We start from the raw sequence: 19,487 nt of genomic DNA, 5'->3' as shown, positions 1-19,487 counted from the left end.
TGCTCTAGGGCAAGATGCTTCTTTTTTGGCATCAATTGGATATTTATGGCTTTTTTTCAAAGGTACCTCACTCTTAAGGCTCCTGTTCTGTGAGTCTGTTCCTACTTTGGGCAATTTGTGTTGGAAAAGCTTACCCTCTACCCTTTGAACCAGACATTTGTATGGAAATTAAATTGGGAAAAAGTTTACTGAACATAGAAAACAAAAACACATAGCAGTGTCAGTGATTTCTTTGCAGAATTAAGCACTTATTTTAATAGGTGTGAGAGAAAATGGATGTCAAATTGTTATTTTTAAAATGTAGAGATACCTTATGTTAAGGGACCAAGAACCATGTACTTTGCCTGAGGATATGGGAATCTGGTTAACAGACCAGGAATATAACACTTCTAAGGAAATGGGCAGTCTTGGTGGTGTTTATCAAGCCAGCAGCACATAGTTGCACACATGAGATTTACCTAGCACTACACAAGGACATAAGAGAACCATGGGGGGGGGGGGCAGTCTAAACCATCACAGTAGGTTCTATGTGCAAAGGAGGGCTTCCAGTGCACATCAGGTTTTGGGGAGGGGGTGAGTAACATGTTTCTAGTGTAGCTTTTCAGGCCACAGTAGCAACTTAGTTAGCACACACATTCCCCACCCATGGAGTGGGTTTAAGTTATCTAAAATGAGGACAACATCTTCATAGCTGCCTGAATACACCCCATATACAGCTCTCACCATCACTTTGGGTGGAATCCCCAGTGCGGAGAAATGAACGATCACTTTATCATTGAGGGTGGGCTTATTGATCAGCAGGAACAGGGACAAAAGTCACCTATAAAATTCTTGTTCTCCTACTTACAGTGCACAGAATTCAGATGTAAATTAAGTTAAACTAGGTGCTCTTCATAGTGTAAAGAAAGTCCTTACAAACTCTGCCAAGTTAACTCTAGCTACCACTTACCTCTTACCCTTTCTCATATATAGACCACCTATCATGACTGACCTACAAGCCAGCCTTACTTAGTTTTGCAGCAAAGTTGACAGATTTGTTCACAAAAAATCTTATAGACCCACCACCGCTGTTTAGCACTAAAAATACTTAACTATCTCAAACTTCCTTACCTCCTATCTTGTATTCAGCTTGTCTTAACCCAGAAAATCATCTGTACCCCATTTGCCTGCTCAGCATTTATCCCTATACTCTAGTTCCGTGTACCAACCAGTCCCCTTCAGTCAAATGATAAAAACTGCTTACTATCTAGAAACCAAAATGGGCTGCTGGGGTCAGTCTGTGTTCCAGTATTGTAACTAATTCCTGTATCAGTCAGGGCTGTCTTAACTTTATCTTTTTAAACCATTACTGAAAAACTTCCTGTCTGCCTCCTGACTACTCATCTGGGACATAGCTTCTCCTAACCTCCTTCATTACCTTCTTATACCTCCCTTTAAAGCACTAAATCAGTTAACCTGTTTATCCCATTCTAATACTTTATTGTATTACTTAAACTAAAATACTTTTAATTGCACAGCCAAATCCAGTTCCATCACTCCTTCTCTACTAAAACTTAAACTTGCTTATCCCCTTTAATACTTCACTCTAATGTATTTCTTAAATTTCTCCTACCTTTCTTATATGTCACTCTTCTAACTGTAAATTGTCAATACAAAGCTTATGTATTAATGTTTGTGAATACCAATCCAAATTTTATTATACGGACTACTATGATATGTATTCACTGAAACTGTATTATAACATTTGTCATAATAAATATTGATTGCATAAAATGCCTTACTTTGGAGCTTTTCTGCCCGGGCCTCTGCAGAAAAGGGCCACTTGTGCCCAGTCATACTTTGCTGGTAAACAAATGTCAGTAAATAAATTAAATCACCAACTATTTAGGGAGTTCTCATGGTTTTGTTCTAGTAGTTCATCTGCTTCCACAACTGCATTGGTCGCACTTAGGCTTGGACTTGGTATTGATAATTTACTCATTAGCAGTTGGGTATATAAATTTCACTTAAAATTACTCCTTAACTTAAAAATAAAACAGTGGCAGACAGCAACTGCATCAGTGCTTCTTTCTTAGATGTTAAAATATATGCATTTAAAATGGACATGAAAGGTCCCTTCTTTTTGAAGTAGGGAACAAACTGAAGATTCATGTACGTTATGCCTGGAAATGCATAGTAAAACATTAATACCGTTGAGGATTGTCATTTGACCACAAGGTAATGGTAAGTTGCTTTTAGAGAAGGAGAAACGTGAGACTAGAGCATTTACATGCCCTTACTTTGGTGAGCACAGGAACAGTGAACGTACAGCCCAAAATATTCACCAGTTATAATAGATGACCTTGGAATCATCTAGAGGAGTCAAGTCCTGCTAACATAAGCTGGATAGAAACTGAGATCACCAAGCTCAGAGGCCTTGATATGGTTAAGAGAAACTGTATTTTTTTCCTTTCTAGGTGCATATGGTGACTTGGGAAGGGACAATTATACATGCTTAACACAAACCCCTGGTTTGTAGTTGAAAAGTGTCTGTGACATGCTCAGTTACAGACCTAAAAAATAAATAAAATTGAAACGTGTACAGAGATTCTTACTATTGTTTTCTTCCCAGAGGTTTGCTTTAGTGCTGGAAGCCTTTCTTATATTAAGATTTTTTATAAAAGAGGCGACCCTTTAGCACTGGTATGAAACGTAAAACGAAGTGATTATAATTCAAAAGCTGTGCTGTTCGGCTTTGATTTCAATATTTATTTGGCATTTACAATGTAACTTTAGTAGTGTATGGTGGCACTTGTGACACTTCTTGTCTTGTCTTGTTTGCAGGCAGAGGAGATGTGCAGCCCCAGCTAGACAGTGCATTGCAGGATGTGAATGATAAGTACCTGCTATTAGAAGAAACAGAAAAACAAGCTGTAAGAAAGGCTCTAATTGAAGAACGTGGTCGTTTCTGCTCCTTTATTTCTATGCTGCGGCCAGTTTTGGTAAGTTTACACCAAAATCTATCTTGATGTGCCCAGAATGTGAGTGTTTGCCTAACTGCCAGTAATAACGTGATGATAAACTTTTACTTTATTTTAAAGACTGACTGTCCTCCTACACATGCCCTTTATCTACCATCTGTTAGATCTGTTCTTGCTAACACCCCTAGCAGCTGTTTATTAGGAACTGTAGCTGAGAGTTGTACAGCGGACAGCAGGCTTGACTTGTAGAGGAGTACCATTCTGCATTTACTGTGATAGATGGCTGCTTAGTGTAGAGGAATAATACCCAGGCTATAACCCAGATCCCTGAGCTCAAGTGATGGCTTGGGTTCAGATGGACCTGCTTTGGGAGGGGGAGCTGTGATGGGACAGTTGCTTGTTTGACTTTCTCTGAAGACAAGGTTAAAAGCAGCCTCTTTGATTTTCTGTAAGGAAAAGGTTGAAAACTTGTTGTAGGAATGCATACTCTGTCGCCTGTCCCTGGTGAGATCGGAAATGGGTTGGGGCCAGTTGCCTACAAGAGGACAGGGCCTTTTGAGAGGTTACAGTTCTCACAGAAGTGGGTTACATGTTGTAGAAAAAGCCAGATGTTCAACAAATACACTACCTTACTGCCATATGGGTAGAAGTGCCCTGCAACCCTGTCTCTGGCAGTCTACTAAAGCTCAGAGCTCCTCACCCCGCCTGTCTGTGGTTATGATGGACCAGTCATTTTGAGAGTACAGCGACTTACTTTCAGACTCACAGACAGGACCCTTTCAAATTACTAGTGCCACAGTAAGGGAAGGATCCTCCTTTCTCTGGATATTTAAGTTGCTGAGCTCAGATAAATATGTTTTGGGTGTTTATTTTCTCCCCCTGCTTTTTTATCAGTGTTTGAATAGTACATTCTGCTGCTTTGACTTTTTTTTTTTTCTGACTAGAAATATTGTAAATGCTTCTGTTTTTACTTTGACAAACACATACATTAAGGCCTGCTGATTAAAAGCTTTATTTGGAAGTTTTGACAGGAAAACTTGCTGATATTGCATTTTTATTTGGTCTGGTAATTATGTGAGGTACTTGAGCAATATTGTATCATTTTAAATGATTTTTTTCATGTAAACTCATGATTTTGGAGCCATTTTTGTATGTTAAACATTTCTGACAGGAATGTTTCCTCAGTTTATGATTTATTTTTGTCTAATACTGTTTTAGGCTGCATCCATTTATTTGGACTGAAACTGTCCTTTATTTTTTTTACAAAATCAGGGGACATTTTACATGTATTTTGTGCTTTGAACTGTCATTTTCTCTGTGTACTGTTCAGAAAAGTATCCCAAGAGAAATAGAATTTAGATTATTTGGGGAGAGAATAGTGGGATTTGTCCATCTTTTTACTGGGATGACCATGCAGCCAGTATTTGGTATTGAGCTGGCTAGTTTCTTTTTTATGGTCTCAGATACAGTGCACCCACCACCACCACCACCATCACCACTATCTACCCCACCTGCACTTAAAAAACAGAAATAAGTCAAGAAATATAACTCACACTAAGGCTTGTGCCTCCACAGTAGCTTTACGCAGGTGGTATAACCACTCCCCGTTCTTTTGCCTCCAGGTTCTGGGATATGGTGGGTCAGACATGTCCTCTGAGGCTGTACCAGTACCTGGTTCAGGTATGGAAGAACCAAACTCTTTAGGTGCAAGAAAAGTCAGAGGTGCAGAATCTGCTACAGTGTTGTTAAGCCTCCCTCAGGGAATTTCCCTTTGTGCAATGCATACAAAAAATAAACAAGACCCACTATGTCACAGGGCAACAGTCTGTCACTGGATTTTCACCCGAGTTGGTGGCTATGGCTAGATCCACGTTTAGTCAGTTAATTATGAGATACAGACCCAGGTTATGACTAGCATCGGTGCTCACAACTCCATTTAACCACCCAGGGATCCTGATTTTGATAGGGATTTGGAATCTGTCATTTCAAAAGGGTCAGAGTCTGATCAGTTAGCTTCCTCTGATGAGGACCAGGTGCAGAAACCCAAGCGGATTGTTTTCTTTTTCCCAAATGCTGGCTAGATTTAGAGATGTATTCAGTAGGGAGCAATGTTTGGCTGCTTTCTGAGGTCAGCAGGGTATATGACTTTTTGGAGGATGAGGACCCAGACATGGCAACCTTCCCTCCAATAATCCCAGACTTGGAAGAAGTGTTTAAGAAGGCTTAGAATTCTCCACTATTTAATGATTCTTTGCCTTAAAAATGTTTAAGAAATTCAGGGTAGGCTCAGTCATGCCTGGTCTCCATATCTGCTTGTCTACAGATCCTGCTGCTGTGTCCCCAGCGACATCTTCCAGTAAAAAGGCTATGTCTTCATCAAACTCTGCCCCTTCAGATTAGCTAGATAAGTGGCTAAAATCTCAGGAAGCTGATGCAGTTCTTCATTGTAGCTTTTAAGGTGTTTTATTAGTGTTTATGTGGAAGCTTGTGTTGAGGTGTATGTGTACTTTAGACAAGTATGTTGCATCTTTGCCTGCTGAGCAAAAAGTCTATCAAATATATTGTGTCCAGTCTTTCTCAAGTGTCTAAACATGCTTTAAAGAGTGCCTTGAAAAGGGTCGATACTGTTTTTCAAAATGTAGACGTGTCTGTTGTGATAAGGAGTTATGCTTCTTTGTACAGTCAGAACTTTTATGATGCGTTAAAAAATGAGATTATGACTGCTTCACTTGTTTGGTACAGCATCTAATTAGATCCTTAAAATCTGGGATGGCAGAGGTAAACCGATGCAAGGAGTTTGTAAAATGTTATATATTCCCAAGGTTCCTCCAATAAGCAGAATAATTTTCAACGGCCAAAAAATAGAAGTACTAGCTGAACAAAAGCCAAGCCACCCAAAGGAAATGGCAGAATGAGCATTCTGAAAAGCCTAACAAGAGGGTTTCCTTTCCCAAAATGGATAACCCCCTTCCAGCCTATGACTATGCAGAGGTGCAGCACCTATCTTTCTCAAGTGCACCCCTGAGTGCCCTGCCTCGAAAGTTAAGTCTCAACAAGGCAGCCTGAATATCAGTAGATGTTCTTCAGATTTCACTGTTGCAGTCCTGACTATTGGGATTTCGTGGCCTAAAAGCCCTCGGTCGGCCTGACTACCAGAGAAAAATCTTTCTGGCTCCAAGACTGGCAGACGCCAGACCAACTTTAGTATGCCCAGGTATAAAGATAGCCAGCCTGCGTCAGAACACCAGTCTTTTCTTGCCACAGAAGACCTGAAGCACCAAATTAGCATTCAGGTGCGTAGGTTGGTCCATGCCAGAGAGAAGTGTTGTTGGACAGTAAGTACCCCATTGGAGAACTTTTTCTTTCCTTGCTCATGTCAGATAAAGTCAGTAACTGTCTCCATTGTGGAAAGCAGATCCCACACAGAGACTTTCATTCCTTTTGTGTTACTTAGCTAGGCCCTGATCACGATGTTGCTAAATGTCGCTTTTGTGCTCATTTTAATACTAGAACTATCAGGTGTAGGGCTGAATTTCTTGCAAAGTTTCTTAGCTAACAGTCTGTTCAACCATCATTTATGGCATCCGTCGGTCATACCAAATCTTATCTGCTTAAGCGCAAGAAGATAAGAAACAAAAGCATAGGCATTTGGATGACAGTCCATCTCCACCTGACTCTCATTCCAGGCTTGTAATTCTTGAACAAGGTGAGACACCTACACAACCCCCTTTGCTTCCAGAACCGATGACTCAGGCCTCTGTCGAGACCCTTTCAGAGTCCAACACACCATCTCTCCCATCCACTTCTACTCAATCTTTCAACAACAGCTCGTTAGTTTTGTCCAGGACTGCTCAGCAGGCCTTGGCTTCCAAAGAGCGTGCACCAAATGGAGACTTGGCAATGAGGCCTCGGCCCACTACACTGGTGCATTTTCAGCATACTGAATAGACAGGCGTGAGGGCAGCAAATACTGTTAGGCCTAAAACCTTAGCCACTCCTAGGAGGCCTTCTGACTGAACTCCTCAGGGATCTCAGCAGGATTTCTTTAGACTGGCAAAAGATCTTCTTTCTCTTGTCAGTTCTAGGCAAACTGTTGCCTCTAGAAAAAGGAAAAGGGATGAACCTTCAGAAATTTATCAGGATCCCCCTGTGTGTGGGGAGGGCTCAAACTCAGAAGACCCTGAATCTGAAGTGCACCCTTCATACACTTCCTTTGAGGACTCGGACTGTGAAGAGATCTTCCCTTCTGCCTCCTCACCAGAGGATTTCACCTTTGGGGAGACCCTCCATGCCATGAGACAACATTTCCAATGGGAGGTTCAGGATTACTCATAGGCTAAGCAGAGGGTTAGGGAGTTCCTGGACTTACCGGAAGAACATAAGCCGTTGGCTGTAGCTGCAGTTATAGAAGTGGTAGTTGATGTCTTCCAGGCATTTTCTCTTAAGTCTGACTCTGTACCCACTGCCCCTCGAAATCCAGACAGGTTTTACCGTGTTCAAGAATTCCACAAATTTCTCTACAAAACCCCCTCTGCTGACACTGAAGTGATCACGCCAGGACCAAAGAGAGCCAGAACCAATTCTTCCAGAAATCCTCTTCCTACAGATAAAGAGAGCAGGGCCCTTAACAGGTTCGGCAAGAAGGTCTATACCTCTGCCATACTCACTGTGAGGGCCATCAACTGCCAATTTCATATGATTAAGTACCAGCAGACTATCTTTGACCAACTTAAACAGAAGATGTCTGCCCCGGAGGGCAAAAACCTTTCCAAGGAATTGTCAGAACCCTGTCATGCTCATGCACAGGTTGCTAAGCATTCTCTACACAGTGGATATGATGCCATGAAAATATCTTGCAGAGCTGTCACTACTGGGTCAGTGATTAGAAGACATGCTTAGCTCCGAGAACAAGCCCTTCTGGACCATGTTAACTCATGTTAAATCTCATCTGTTAGATGCCTCACCTGACAAGAATGTTTTTTCTGGCCCAAAAGCAGAAGAAGTACTGAAAAAGATGGAGGACAAAATCAAGTCTATGCAAACAGTGAAAGACATCCTCCTGGTGCAGCCCCCCCAGATTCAGCTGAAACTTCAATGCTAAGCACTGGTCCTTTCCTTCCCTGTCTAGAAGTAGCAAGAGGAAACCTCAAAGGGAAAAACCACATAGGCAGAGGCAACCCCTGCAAAAAGGTAGACCTCGGAAACCTCAAGACAAGGGGGTTCTAGAACCCAAGCCACTCATATAGACTCACAATTACTCAGCCAGCCACCTTCTCCCCCCACCCCAAAGCTAGGAGGAAGACAGTCTCTTTTCTATCATACCTGGACTCTAATTACCTCATGCAAGTGGGTTGTAGACATTACTGCAAATGGCTACAAGCTCACTTTAAAAGAGCAATTAAAACCTCAGGTTTTCCAGATGTCCCCCTAAATCAAATGACAGAGGCCCTGGTTCAAATTCAAAATATTTATGTCCAAGGAGCAGTAGAGCCAGTCCCTCCTCCTCAGCAGGGAATAGATTTCTACTCCAAACTATTCTTGGTCCCCAGGAAAGAAGGCTCTTGGTGCCCTATCTTGGACCTGTCAAAACTCAACCAGTTTCTCTTGGTTCCCAAATTCAAAATGTTAACTCTTCAAAAGCTCCTTCTCATGCTGTCCCTGCAGCCCTTCATGGTCTCTCTAGACCTAACAGATGCCTACTTTCACATTCTTGTACAGGAATCCCACAGAAAGTTCCTTCACTTGAGGGCAGGATCCAGCCATTATCAATTTTTCCGCTCTGCCCTTTGGCTTATCTGCTGCACCAAGAGTGTTCACAAAGTGTCTGGCTCCAGTAATTACTTTCTGCAGGACCAAGGGAATACAAGTCTATCTATACCTGGACGACTGCCTTTCTACATTCAACATATCCCACCAAACTACTCCAGGATCTCAAATTCACCCAGAGCCTCCTATCTTCTATGGGGTTTACATTGAACCCCCAGAAGCCCATCACTTCACCAACCCAATGGATTGTTTTCCTGGGAGCCCTCCTGGACACCACTCTCCAGAAGGCTTTCCTCCCCCTAGAAAAAGTGTCCTTCTTAACAGATTACTTCCAAAAGGATCCTAATGAAGGATCAGATTTCAGCAAGGGAATTCTTAAGAGCCCTGGGGTACATGGCTTCATGCATCCTCATGCTCCCCCTTGCCAAACTGCACTTGAGGAAGCTGCAGTGGTATCTCAGGAATATATCGCACCAGAACTCCCAACCACTAGAGACAGAGATTCCCTTCATTCCTTGCCTCAAACTGGAGTTTGCATGGTGGGCACAGACTTGCACCCGCAACCCAGGCCTCCCCTTCATATTCAGTCCTCAGGGACAGACCCTTACAACAGATGTCCCAGAGATAATCTGGGGGGCTCACTTCCACAGCCTGCAAACCCAGGAGAAGTGGGAAATCAATATCAGAAACAAGCACATCAACTGAAAAGGACTCATGGCTGTACAAAAAGGCCTAATAGTCTTCAAAGAAAAATGGACACCAGGCATCCTGCTAGTAAAGACAGAGACAGCACTACAGTAATGTGGTACATCAACAGACAGGGAGGCGCTTATTCCTCCCCCCTGTGCTGTCTAGCAATGCAAATCTGGAAAACAGCACACTCTCTGGGACAGCATCTCATGGCATAGTACCTGCCAGGAATTCAGAATGTTCTAGCAGACCGCCTCAATAGGAATCTTATGGACCCTTACATGTGGTACCTGCATCCAGAGATTTTCAAGGCAGTAACCCAGTCCTGGTGGGGGGTCCCTCAAGTGGATCTCTTTGCATCCAAACAGAAAACGCAATTTCAAAAATTCTGCACCAGGATCAAACAAGAGTCAACCTGGAAAACAGATGCCTTCTCCTTCCCATGGCCCCAACTATTCATGTATGCATTCCCCCCATGCCTCTAATTCTTTGGGTCCTGCTCAAGATAAGAGAGGAGAGCCCAAGAGCAATGCTGATAGCACCAGACTGGCCCAGACAGCACTGGTACCCTCTCCTCCTCCAGCTCTCCAACCTGGCACAGTGGATTCTGCCCTAGAGGGTGGACCTCCTCCCTTAAAACAAAGGAAGGATTGTTCATCCCAACCTGCTAGATGATCCCACAATGGCCTACACAGGCACCACCCTAAGTAAACAGGTGCTAGACATCCTCAGTGAGTTCAGAAGACCTAGCACTGGGGAGTCTTACAAAGACAAATGGAAAAAGGTATCTATTTGGTGCAAAGACCACAACCTAGAACCACAATCTTTTCACATTACCAGCATCCTGGAATACCTGACTTCACTCCTAAATCAGGGACTTTCCTGCTCTTCAATTAAAATCCATGCTTCTGCCATTTCTGCTTATGTGCCTTCACACATTCCTATCTTTTCCCACCCACTTTTATGATTATTTCTCAAAGGGGGGCATACAAATTAGGCCTCCCAGCAGAAAGACTTTGTCTCCATGGGACCTGAACTTTGTTTTAGAAAAATTAATTTTGCCTTTCTTTGAACCAGCAGCATTTGCTGACCTCAGGTTTCTGACATGGAAAACAGCTATACTACTAGCTATCACCTCAGCTAGGAGGGTTTTTGAGCTACAGGCCCTCATGGCAGTTGAACCCTTTCTTATTTTTCACAAGGACAGGGTTTTTGTTAGGACAAGCCCATCCTTCCTGCCCAAGGTGATCTCTGACACTGCCTTGAATCAGGCCATCCATCTACCAATCTTCTTCCCCAGCTATCAAAGTACAGGGAAAAGAATTCTGCATTCCTTGGATGTTCACAGGCAGCTACATTTTTACCTGGATAGGACAAAAGCTTTGAGAAAAGCTGAACAGCTTTTCATTACCTTTGCCGCTGGTGCAGAAGGCAAACCAGCTTCCAAGCAAACTATTTCCAAGTACTGCTCCCATTGTATCTGTTTTTCCTATAGCTTTCATAGCAAGGTATCCTCAGCTAGGATTAGATCTCACTCCACCAGGGCTACTGCTACTTTTGCTGCCTTTATCAAGGGGGTTCCCACCAAGGACATTTTGGAGGCAGCCACCAGGTCCTCGGTGCATACCTTCATCAAACACTACCATTTGGCATCCTTCTCCAAATCTAGAACAGGGTTTGCGACTACAATCCTGCAGGGCATCCTCGTTTTGCCCTAGCATCCTTCCACCCTCTTTTCTGCTTTGGGAATCTTCCCAGTAGTCAGGATTGCAACAGTGAAACATGAGGAACATAGTACAGTTGTGTACACTTACTATAAATGTAGATGTTCAAGTGTATTCACTGTTACAGTCTTCTTTCCACCTTCCTACCCCATTAGGCTACTTATAGGCATCCTCTGATTGTGCATCTCAGCCAAGGAAACCCTTCTTTGGCCTCTCCTCCTCTGCCATGCTATCCTTTGGGATACCTCCAGTCTTCTCAGGGCTCCTATTGTTTGGGGGGCATTAAAAGTTTGGAGCTCTGACACAAGCTAGCTCCCTTTATACCCTGAGCTTACTGATATCGGTCTAAGCGTCCACCAGCCTGGGAGCCGGAAAGATATTTCTCTGGTAATTGGGCCAGCCGAGGGCTTTCAGGGCAGGAAATCTGGATAGTTAGGACTGCAACAGTGAATACACTCAAACATCTACATTTATGGTAAGTGTACACAGCTGAACTTTCCTGACAAATGGATGCTCAACTTTATTGGCAGAGGTACAGGTTGCAGTGGAAGGAACATCCTCCTCAGTTCAAGGGGGTGCCCCCTCACTCGCTGGACCAGACATTGTTATTCCCTCCTATAGTCCAGCAGATGCTGGATTCAGGGATCATAGAACAAGTCCCATCTTTAGAAGGGATGAAATGCTGCTACTCCAGAATTTTCCTGGTTCCTAAAAAAGGGCTGCCTTGGAGACTGGTGTTGGACCTATCCTTTCTGAATATCTTTGTCAAGGTCCCCAAGTTCATGATGCTCACCATGCAGACAGTATTTCCTGTTTTGCTGTCTGCTGCTTCATGTTGACCCAGGACTTGAAGGATGTGTATCACCATATCCTCATTGCTCATTGCTTCAGAAGATATCTGAGATTTGTTGAGTCTGGTTTGCACTGAGTTCTCTTAATTGCTCTTTGGGTTATCCAGTCTGCCTTGAGTGTTTACCAGATGCCTTCCACAGGTAGTAGCTACCGAATTCTTGACATTCATATCTTTTCTTATTTGGACAACTTGATAATTTGTGCAGTGTCTGTATCCAGGTGTTTGGAATTGCCAGAGAAGTTCTTAACTTTACTCTCCTAGCTAGGTTTCAAGATGAACCTTCGGAAGTTGTGACTGATACCCTGACAAAGACTTGTCTTCCTGGGATGATTAATCAACTCCAACAAAATAATGGCCTTTCTTGCTGAAGATATGGCCCTGTCTTTACCAGATAGTGTTTCAGGAATTCTCCAGGAGGAATTTTGCCTCAGCAATGAATTCCTAAAATTTCTAGGACTTAATGGCATCCATGATTTTCATGATACCACTATTCCATCTCCACATGTTTTATGTCTGGAATTGTTAGACCCAGCACCTGTTTTCCATGGGTTCTCAGTTACTGGTGCTGCCCTTCATCAGGTGAGAGTTACAGGTGGAGAGCACAACTGAGTATTAGTCCAGACCTTCCCTTCTTCCCGCCTGTTCCGACACAGTCTGTCAAGACAGATTTGTCCAACTTTACATGGGGAGCTCTGTCAATGGGAATGCAAGTGCAGACCACTTGGGGGCCCAAGGATACTTAGCTACACATCAATAACACTATTAAGTAAATGTTGGCAGTGATCCACACCTTGAAAGCCCTTCCACCTATGAATTCCATGGTCTCTTCCTGTTATTATGGACCACACCACAGTATGTGTTACCTGAACAAACAAGGGACTACAGGGTCATACCCTCTGTGACTGTTGGCAGTGATGTGCTGGAAGCTGTCTTTACAACATTATCTGACTCTTCAAGCATCATACATCCTGTCAGAGCAAAACTCTGTGGCAGACAGACTAAGTGCATCCTGGGCAGACCTGCATGAGTGGCAGCTTAAGGCAGTGGTGTTCCAGGATGTAGTCCTGATGTGGGAAAAACCTCAGATAGACATGTTCACCTCCTTTCAAAACAGACAGATGGAGAAATTCTATTCCAGATATCCTTGCAGTCATGCTTGGAGGATAGATGCATTCTCATTCACTTGGTTTAGGATGTTCCTGTATGTGTTTCCACCATTTCCACTTCTGAAGGTTCAGAAAGAAATACCAACAATCAATGTAGTCACCTTGTACTGACCCAGGCAGTCTTAGTGTTCCCTTATAATGGTATTGACCAAGGGCAATTACCACAGGTTTCCTCACACTCTGGATTTGCTCACACAGCCTCAGGGGTGATTAGTGCTGCCCATTGGAGCAACTACAATTAATAACCCGGATGATTCAGTCTTGACTTTGTTTATGCACTTGTTTCATGTGGATGGGCAGCAGATGTTAAAGGAGGCCAGCAAAACCTGCCACTAGAAGCTCTTATGTTAACAAAGGGATGAGGTTTTGTAAGTGGTACCTACATGGGAACAGAGGGTCCCTTGAGGTTAATATCCCAATATCCCTCTGGTCTTAGAAATATTTGTGTGAACTACTTCAGGATTGCTCATTGTAATTGTTTATTAATGTGCATTTATCATCCATCTCTGCTTGTCTTCCAGTGGATCCCCCCCTTTCTTCTTCTTCTCTTTTACTATAACAGTTTGTGAAAAGAGTATTGCATTTGAGACCCCCTCACAAGCAAATTCCTCTTTGCAGGATCTCAACTATGTTCTAGAAAAATTGATCTTACCACCTTTAAAACTTGATGCTTAGGCTGATCTGAAGTTCTTAACGTGGAAAACTGTTTGGCATCTGCAAGGCGAGTCTCTGAGCTACAAGCTATAATGGTAGGACATCTTTAGCTGATTTTCCATAGGGATATGTTGTGTTTCTCACTAATGCCTCTTTGTTGTGAAAAGTGGTCTCAGAATTCACCCACAATCAATCTGTTAACCTCCATGTGTTCTGCCCAAAATCTGTGGTTAAGGGAGAGAGGATACTTCATACGTCAGATGTGCAAAGGTAGTCAAGTGCTACCTTGACAGAACAAACCCTTCACATGAAGGCTGAAAGGCTTTTTATTTCCTACACGGGGACAAAAAGGGTCAACTTGTCTCTAAGCAAACCATTGAACAATGATTGTCCTCTGGTATTGCTTTTTGTTACACCCACCATGGCAAGGTGAAGCTAGGCAAGCTAAAGGCACATTCCACAAGGGCCTTTTCCTCTTCTGGCTTATTTGAAAGGACTGGACTCTAGAGGTATTCTAAAGACAGCAACCTGGTCCTCTATGCATACCTTTGTAAACTCACACACATGGAATCTGCTCAGGCAAGCCGACCAGTAGTACACCAACACCATACACAAGTCGAATAAATCCAAAGTGCATTTAATATACTATAACATAGAATTTAAGCACATAAAAAAGCTTTTCGTTGAATTGAATAAATCAACTTCCTCAGAAAAAAGCCTACACAGGAAAGAGGGGTTTAAATTTCCCTCCACCTAATCACATGACTCTATGCATACCTTCACAAAGCACTACAAACTGGAGGCTTTTTCTAAATCCAGAGCAGGCTTTCTGAGGCCCATTCTGTAGGATCTCCTGGACTCTTATCCTTCCTCCTCCCTGGATGGGTAAGCTTTGGGAATCTACCCATATGTCATTAAGGTGGTGTGTTTGTTGAACATGGTACAGTTGCATAAGTCCTACTTACCTCTATCATGTCTAAATAACTAAATGTGTCTGTAATTTTTCTTTGGGGAGCTTTTCTCCCCGGGCCTCTGCTGAAAAAGGGCCTTTTCGGCTCAGTCAGACACCCCCGGTTAACAAATGTAAAATAAATAAATAAACTGTAACAGTAGATGTTCATACAACACACTGCCTTACTGGCAGTAACCACCCACCATTCCCCTTTTTCGATGTACATTATTTGGTGTTGGAGGTACCGTTGAGTTATGCTCAGCAGCCTTTTTTATTGTTCATATGTGTGGTGTTTGGTTTGGAACAGTAGGTGTTTGCAAGCTTGCATTTTCATCTTCTTTTCCTTCTGGACCTTAGAAAGCTGAAGGGGTCCTATCTGTGGGTCTGAAAGGCAGCCCCTGTACTGTCAGTTGAGTGGTCCATCACACCCACAGACAGGCAGGGGGATGAACTCTGAGCTTTGACAGACTTCAGAGAGAGGTTAGCTGGGCACTACTATCCATATGCCAGTAAGGCAGTGTGTTCTAAGAATATCTACTGTTACAGGTAAGTAGGACTTCCGTAAGTGTACTTTTTATGCCTATCCTTTGGAAATTACAGATATGTACAAGGGTAAAAGCAAAAATCTTCGTGTTGGCTGCCTGTAAGGTGGCCTCTGTATTACTGTACTCTTCCTCTCATTACAGGAAATGAGTAGGTGATTGTCACCATTAGCATAAGTACAAAAAGTGAACAAAAAATGAATTTATCTGCTAAAATTAATTAATGGTTTGCCTTCATAAGGTCACAATCAGTTTGTCCGACGTCTAAATGGCTGAAAGTACAATGGCAAAATATCACAATATCAAACCACGGATTCTTGAATGCAAAAAGTGCGAATGCACTATGCCATTCAAGTAAATAACAGATGTTCGAAGTCGGGATTCTATTATTGATTACCTCCATATTGCCGCAAACACATTCTGTAATTCGGTTATATCAGTAGATATTATGCACAATCGCACAAACCATTCTCAACCATATGGAGGTAAACCAAAATTAAATGCAAGTTTCATCTTTATATTCTAAATTTGGGTATAAACCTTGGGTGTCAGCATGCCCAGCAGTCCTCTTTACTTGGCATCATGGAGCTGCCAGGCTTGAAATTTAATGGCATCTAAGTTAAGCTTTCACTCGGTAGCTTGATATAACCAGCTACCAGCTACCATTTCAAAGATAAAAATTTCATATTAAACTGAATATGGCCATTTTTTACACTCCCAGTGATAATGTCACTTCAGTGGGTAGTTAAGAAATCATCTGAGTGGAATGGGAATTGAACCTGTGAGTCAGGTGATATCTTGAGTGGCATGGGAAGTGCATGCCTGTGATACAAGTGAGCTAATTAGTTTGAATGGGAAATTGACGTGATCTGTTGATCAAGTTCTTCCTCTCTTGTCAAAGATCACATATTTTCTGTCATAAAATAGTATGCTTGAACTGCTTTACATTGTGCATTTTTAAAGCCTCAGAGATGTATGTCACTGTGCCAGAATGAGAGGGAAAACCTCAATGAAGTATGTATTTATTCATGGGCAGCTGAAGTTTGTATTTTTCCTGTGCTGAAGGTCTTTTACATGCTAATTGTTGTAGTTGGAGTCATATTGCAACAGTGCGTTATCATTCATGTATACGTAGTTCCCATTGCTTTGCGGTACTCCTTTCATAAGTCAGCATTTGTCACATAACATATACAGTGTACATGAAGTGTTGGTTAAAGTGCATCTATTTCTTTAAAGGAGCTAAAGCAAACATGATCAATAGGTCATATGACCCGGCATTTTGAATCGGTCTAAACTAATAGTGCCTTCTGTCCCTTAACTTGTTCATCCCTGAGAGTGCATTACTTTGTTTACATGTACTGTTACATGGTGACAGCATGAGATAGATTTTCTGACATTATATACTGGAAGCAGCATTTTTGTTTGTGTCTGTATTTTGTGATATTTGAGATATTTGTGCCTTTTGTGGGCTCACCCAAAATATTTCTGTTGCATCACATACATGAGCAGTAAGAAGGCCAACTCTGTGTTTCTTTTTCTCTTGATGAAAAGCACTTACTAAGTCTTGTTTTTCACCTATTTGTATTTATGTATTTATCCTACACAGACAATTTATTTCAGAACAGTGCAGTTTTAAACCTTGCTGTCAAAATATATTTTTTTCTTGCTGCACTGAACTATCACCATTTTTGTTGCATTTGTTCAAGTTTTGGCACATAACAACTTAAGTACAACCACTACTATGGCTTTGAAACTTCACATGAATTGCTGGGAAAATTGAGTGCTTTAGATGTGAGTGAACTTGCTGAAAAAAAACTCCATATCACAGGCGTCACAGGCAAGGAAGCAATTAAGGTATTTAATACTTTTAATCTTATGTAGGAAGAGAGATTTCTGTCTTGAAAAATAAATTTCAGGCTTATTGCATTTCAAACAAGAATCTGACTTATGCAAGGCATTTATTTTTCATTAGAAATCGAGGTGTTCTGGAATCATTTGCTGATTATGTAACTGAACTGAAGCACCGAGTGCAAGACTTAGTTTGACGTCTGGTCTGATTCATTAATAAGAGACGGAATTGCGTGTGAAATAAGAAATTATTAAGTCAGAGGCAGACTGCAGATTATTAAAGGAAATAGACTTAATACTGAAAAAAAAACATAGATGTGTGTAGAAGGAATTAACTCTCTCCCCTCTAACTGCATCTTCCCACTTTCCATTGTTCTACTTGCCCCATGCCCCCATTGAATGCCTGTGTGGATTCTGTGTCCACCTGCAGTAATCCACTCCATGGGTCTACCTGTCCTCTCTGTGAAAAAAATATTTTTGGAGATCAGGGAAGGAGTTAATCCCTAACATTACTATCTTTATTGCAGACTGACTCAGAATGCAGGGTCATGTGACATACACTACTATAATTAAATTCCAGTTAATCTGAGTCAGTAAATGCAGTTATTTGACTATACTGGGTGCATCTTGTCATATACACAGATGACAATTCAACAAAAAAATAAGTCACTTGATTTTGAAATGAATTGTTGACATTTAAACATTATGTATAATCACTATCATGAACTGGCATATTTTAATTAATTAATTTTAGCAGATAAATTCATTTTTTGTTCACTTTTTGTACTTATGCTAATGGTGACAATCACCTACTCATTTCCTGTAATGAGAGGAAGAGTACAGTAATACAGAGGCCACCTTACAGGCAGCCAACACGAAGATTTTTGCTTTTACCCTTGTACATATCTGTAATTTCCAAAGGATAGGCATAAAAAGTACACTTACGGAAGTCCTACTTACCTAAACACTGAATGTCAACTGAAAATTTGCTATTAGCGTTAGTCTGTCACTCATGCAAATTCGGACTCAAGTGAATTGTCACTTATCAGGATACTTTCATAGTGAGAATATGGGGCTAGTTTCTAGAGAGCTACCTACAAGGGTTACATGCACACATGAATGACTGATTATTTTCTGCATCTAGCAGTTTAGTTAAGATTTTCTTGTAATTTCTGTACATTTGCGTATCAAGACCCTGCAGTGGATATGGTCTATGATCTTCTGCAAAAATAGTTACAATTATCTTGTACTGAACTTCTAATAACAAACCAATCTTGACTTTTGCCTAGCTTCATCTTTACTCTTTCCCTTTTCGTTAAAAATTGAAAGATTTATAGATTATCTGCATTGTTCTTTAGCGAGAATTTATCTGCTGTCAACTACTAGCAGGGAACGTGAGGTAACTGTTTTGGACTTTAGTCATCTACTCAGTAACGTGAGCTGGAGATTGAGCTGTCGACTACAGTGTTATACATTTATATTTGAGAATAGGCAAATAACAGTCTAATGACTCAGTTTCCCTTTTTTTGATGAAACATTTCACTGTTTGGACCATTTGTTCAACTTGCCTGCTACTTTGAGGATATGTAGGACTCAGGGTAATGTATCTGGACAGCCACTGTATACCAGATTTTAAAAATTTCTGGATAACAAACTGAGGACGTTTCATTGGGAACTCTATATCTAGAAAACTGATTTCAACATTGCTGTGACACTTTATCTTGTTGTGTCATATAATTAGGCAACTTCTGTAAATTTTGATAGGAGTATGCACCTGATGTAATATATCTGACTTTTACAGAAAAAAAATGTGATCTCCCACTTTCATTCAAAGTTAAGAAATATACCATGCGGTTTCATGTCCTCATTTTTGTTTTGTGTTTTGAACACTGCAGTACGTCACACTTTTGCATCATTTGCTCTGTTTGGTTAATGTAGGATATCACAAGCCCTTTCATGTGCTTAAATATGTGCTAGGTGTGAGTTATCAATTTTACTTAAAACATTTTCTCACAGTAATCAGTATCACTGTTTAATAATAAGCCCTGAACACATGAATACACAAAACCTCATCTCTATAAGGAAGAAATGCAGTAATGATTGGATGCATTGACAGCATCGTCTAGCCATCCTGACATAATCATATCCTATGGCTAATGTAGTTCAGTGTCTTCCTATAGACAAACTTTAAGCTGTTCGAGCTTCTCAGCAGACACAGGCAAATAAGAAGCAATCCATAGTACTTCACAATCTTTGTCTACATGAACATAATCGTGATTTATTTGACATGCTATTCTCAGGGCAACAGTTACGTGCATTAATTTGCCAGGTT

The 19,487-nt window shown here is 41.5% G+C and overlaps 1 protein-coding gene across 3 annotated transcripts in view; it reads left to right on the top strand.

Moving 5' to 3' along the window:
• Window positions 1-19,487, top strand: part of MTSS1 (MTSS I-BAR domain containing 1) — a 1,668,097-nt gene that overhangs the window by 1,299,744 nt on the left and 348,866 nt on the right. For all 3 annotated transcript variants that reach the window (XM_044066600.1, XM_044066599.1, XM_044066601.1), the window contains exon 7: window positions 2,824-2,981. In XM_044066600.1, the coding sequence (XP_043922535.1) occupies window positions 2,824-2,981 (158 nt within the window). The remainder of the gene's footprint in view (window positions 1-2,823; window positions 2,982-19,487) is intronic.

This window comes from Protopterus annectens, chromosome 3.part1, assembly GCF_019279795.1.
Source record: "Protopterus annectens isolate FY-2018-M chromosome 3.part1, PAN1.0, whole genome shotgun sequence".
Classification (NCBI taxonomy): Eukaryota; Metazoa; Chordata; order Ceratodontiformes; family Protopteridae; genus Protopterus; species Protopterus annectens.
The sequence above is the reverse complement of the archived record's forward strand: the minus strand, read 5'-3'. Positions and strand labels throughout refer to the sequence as shown.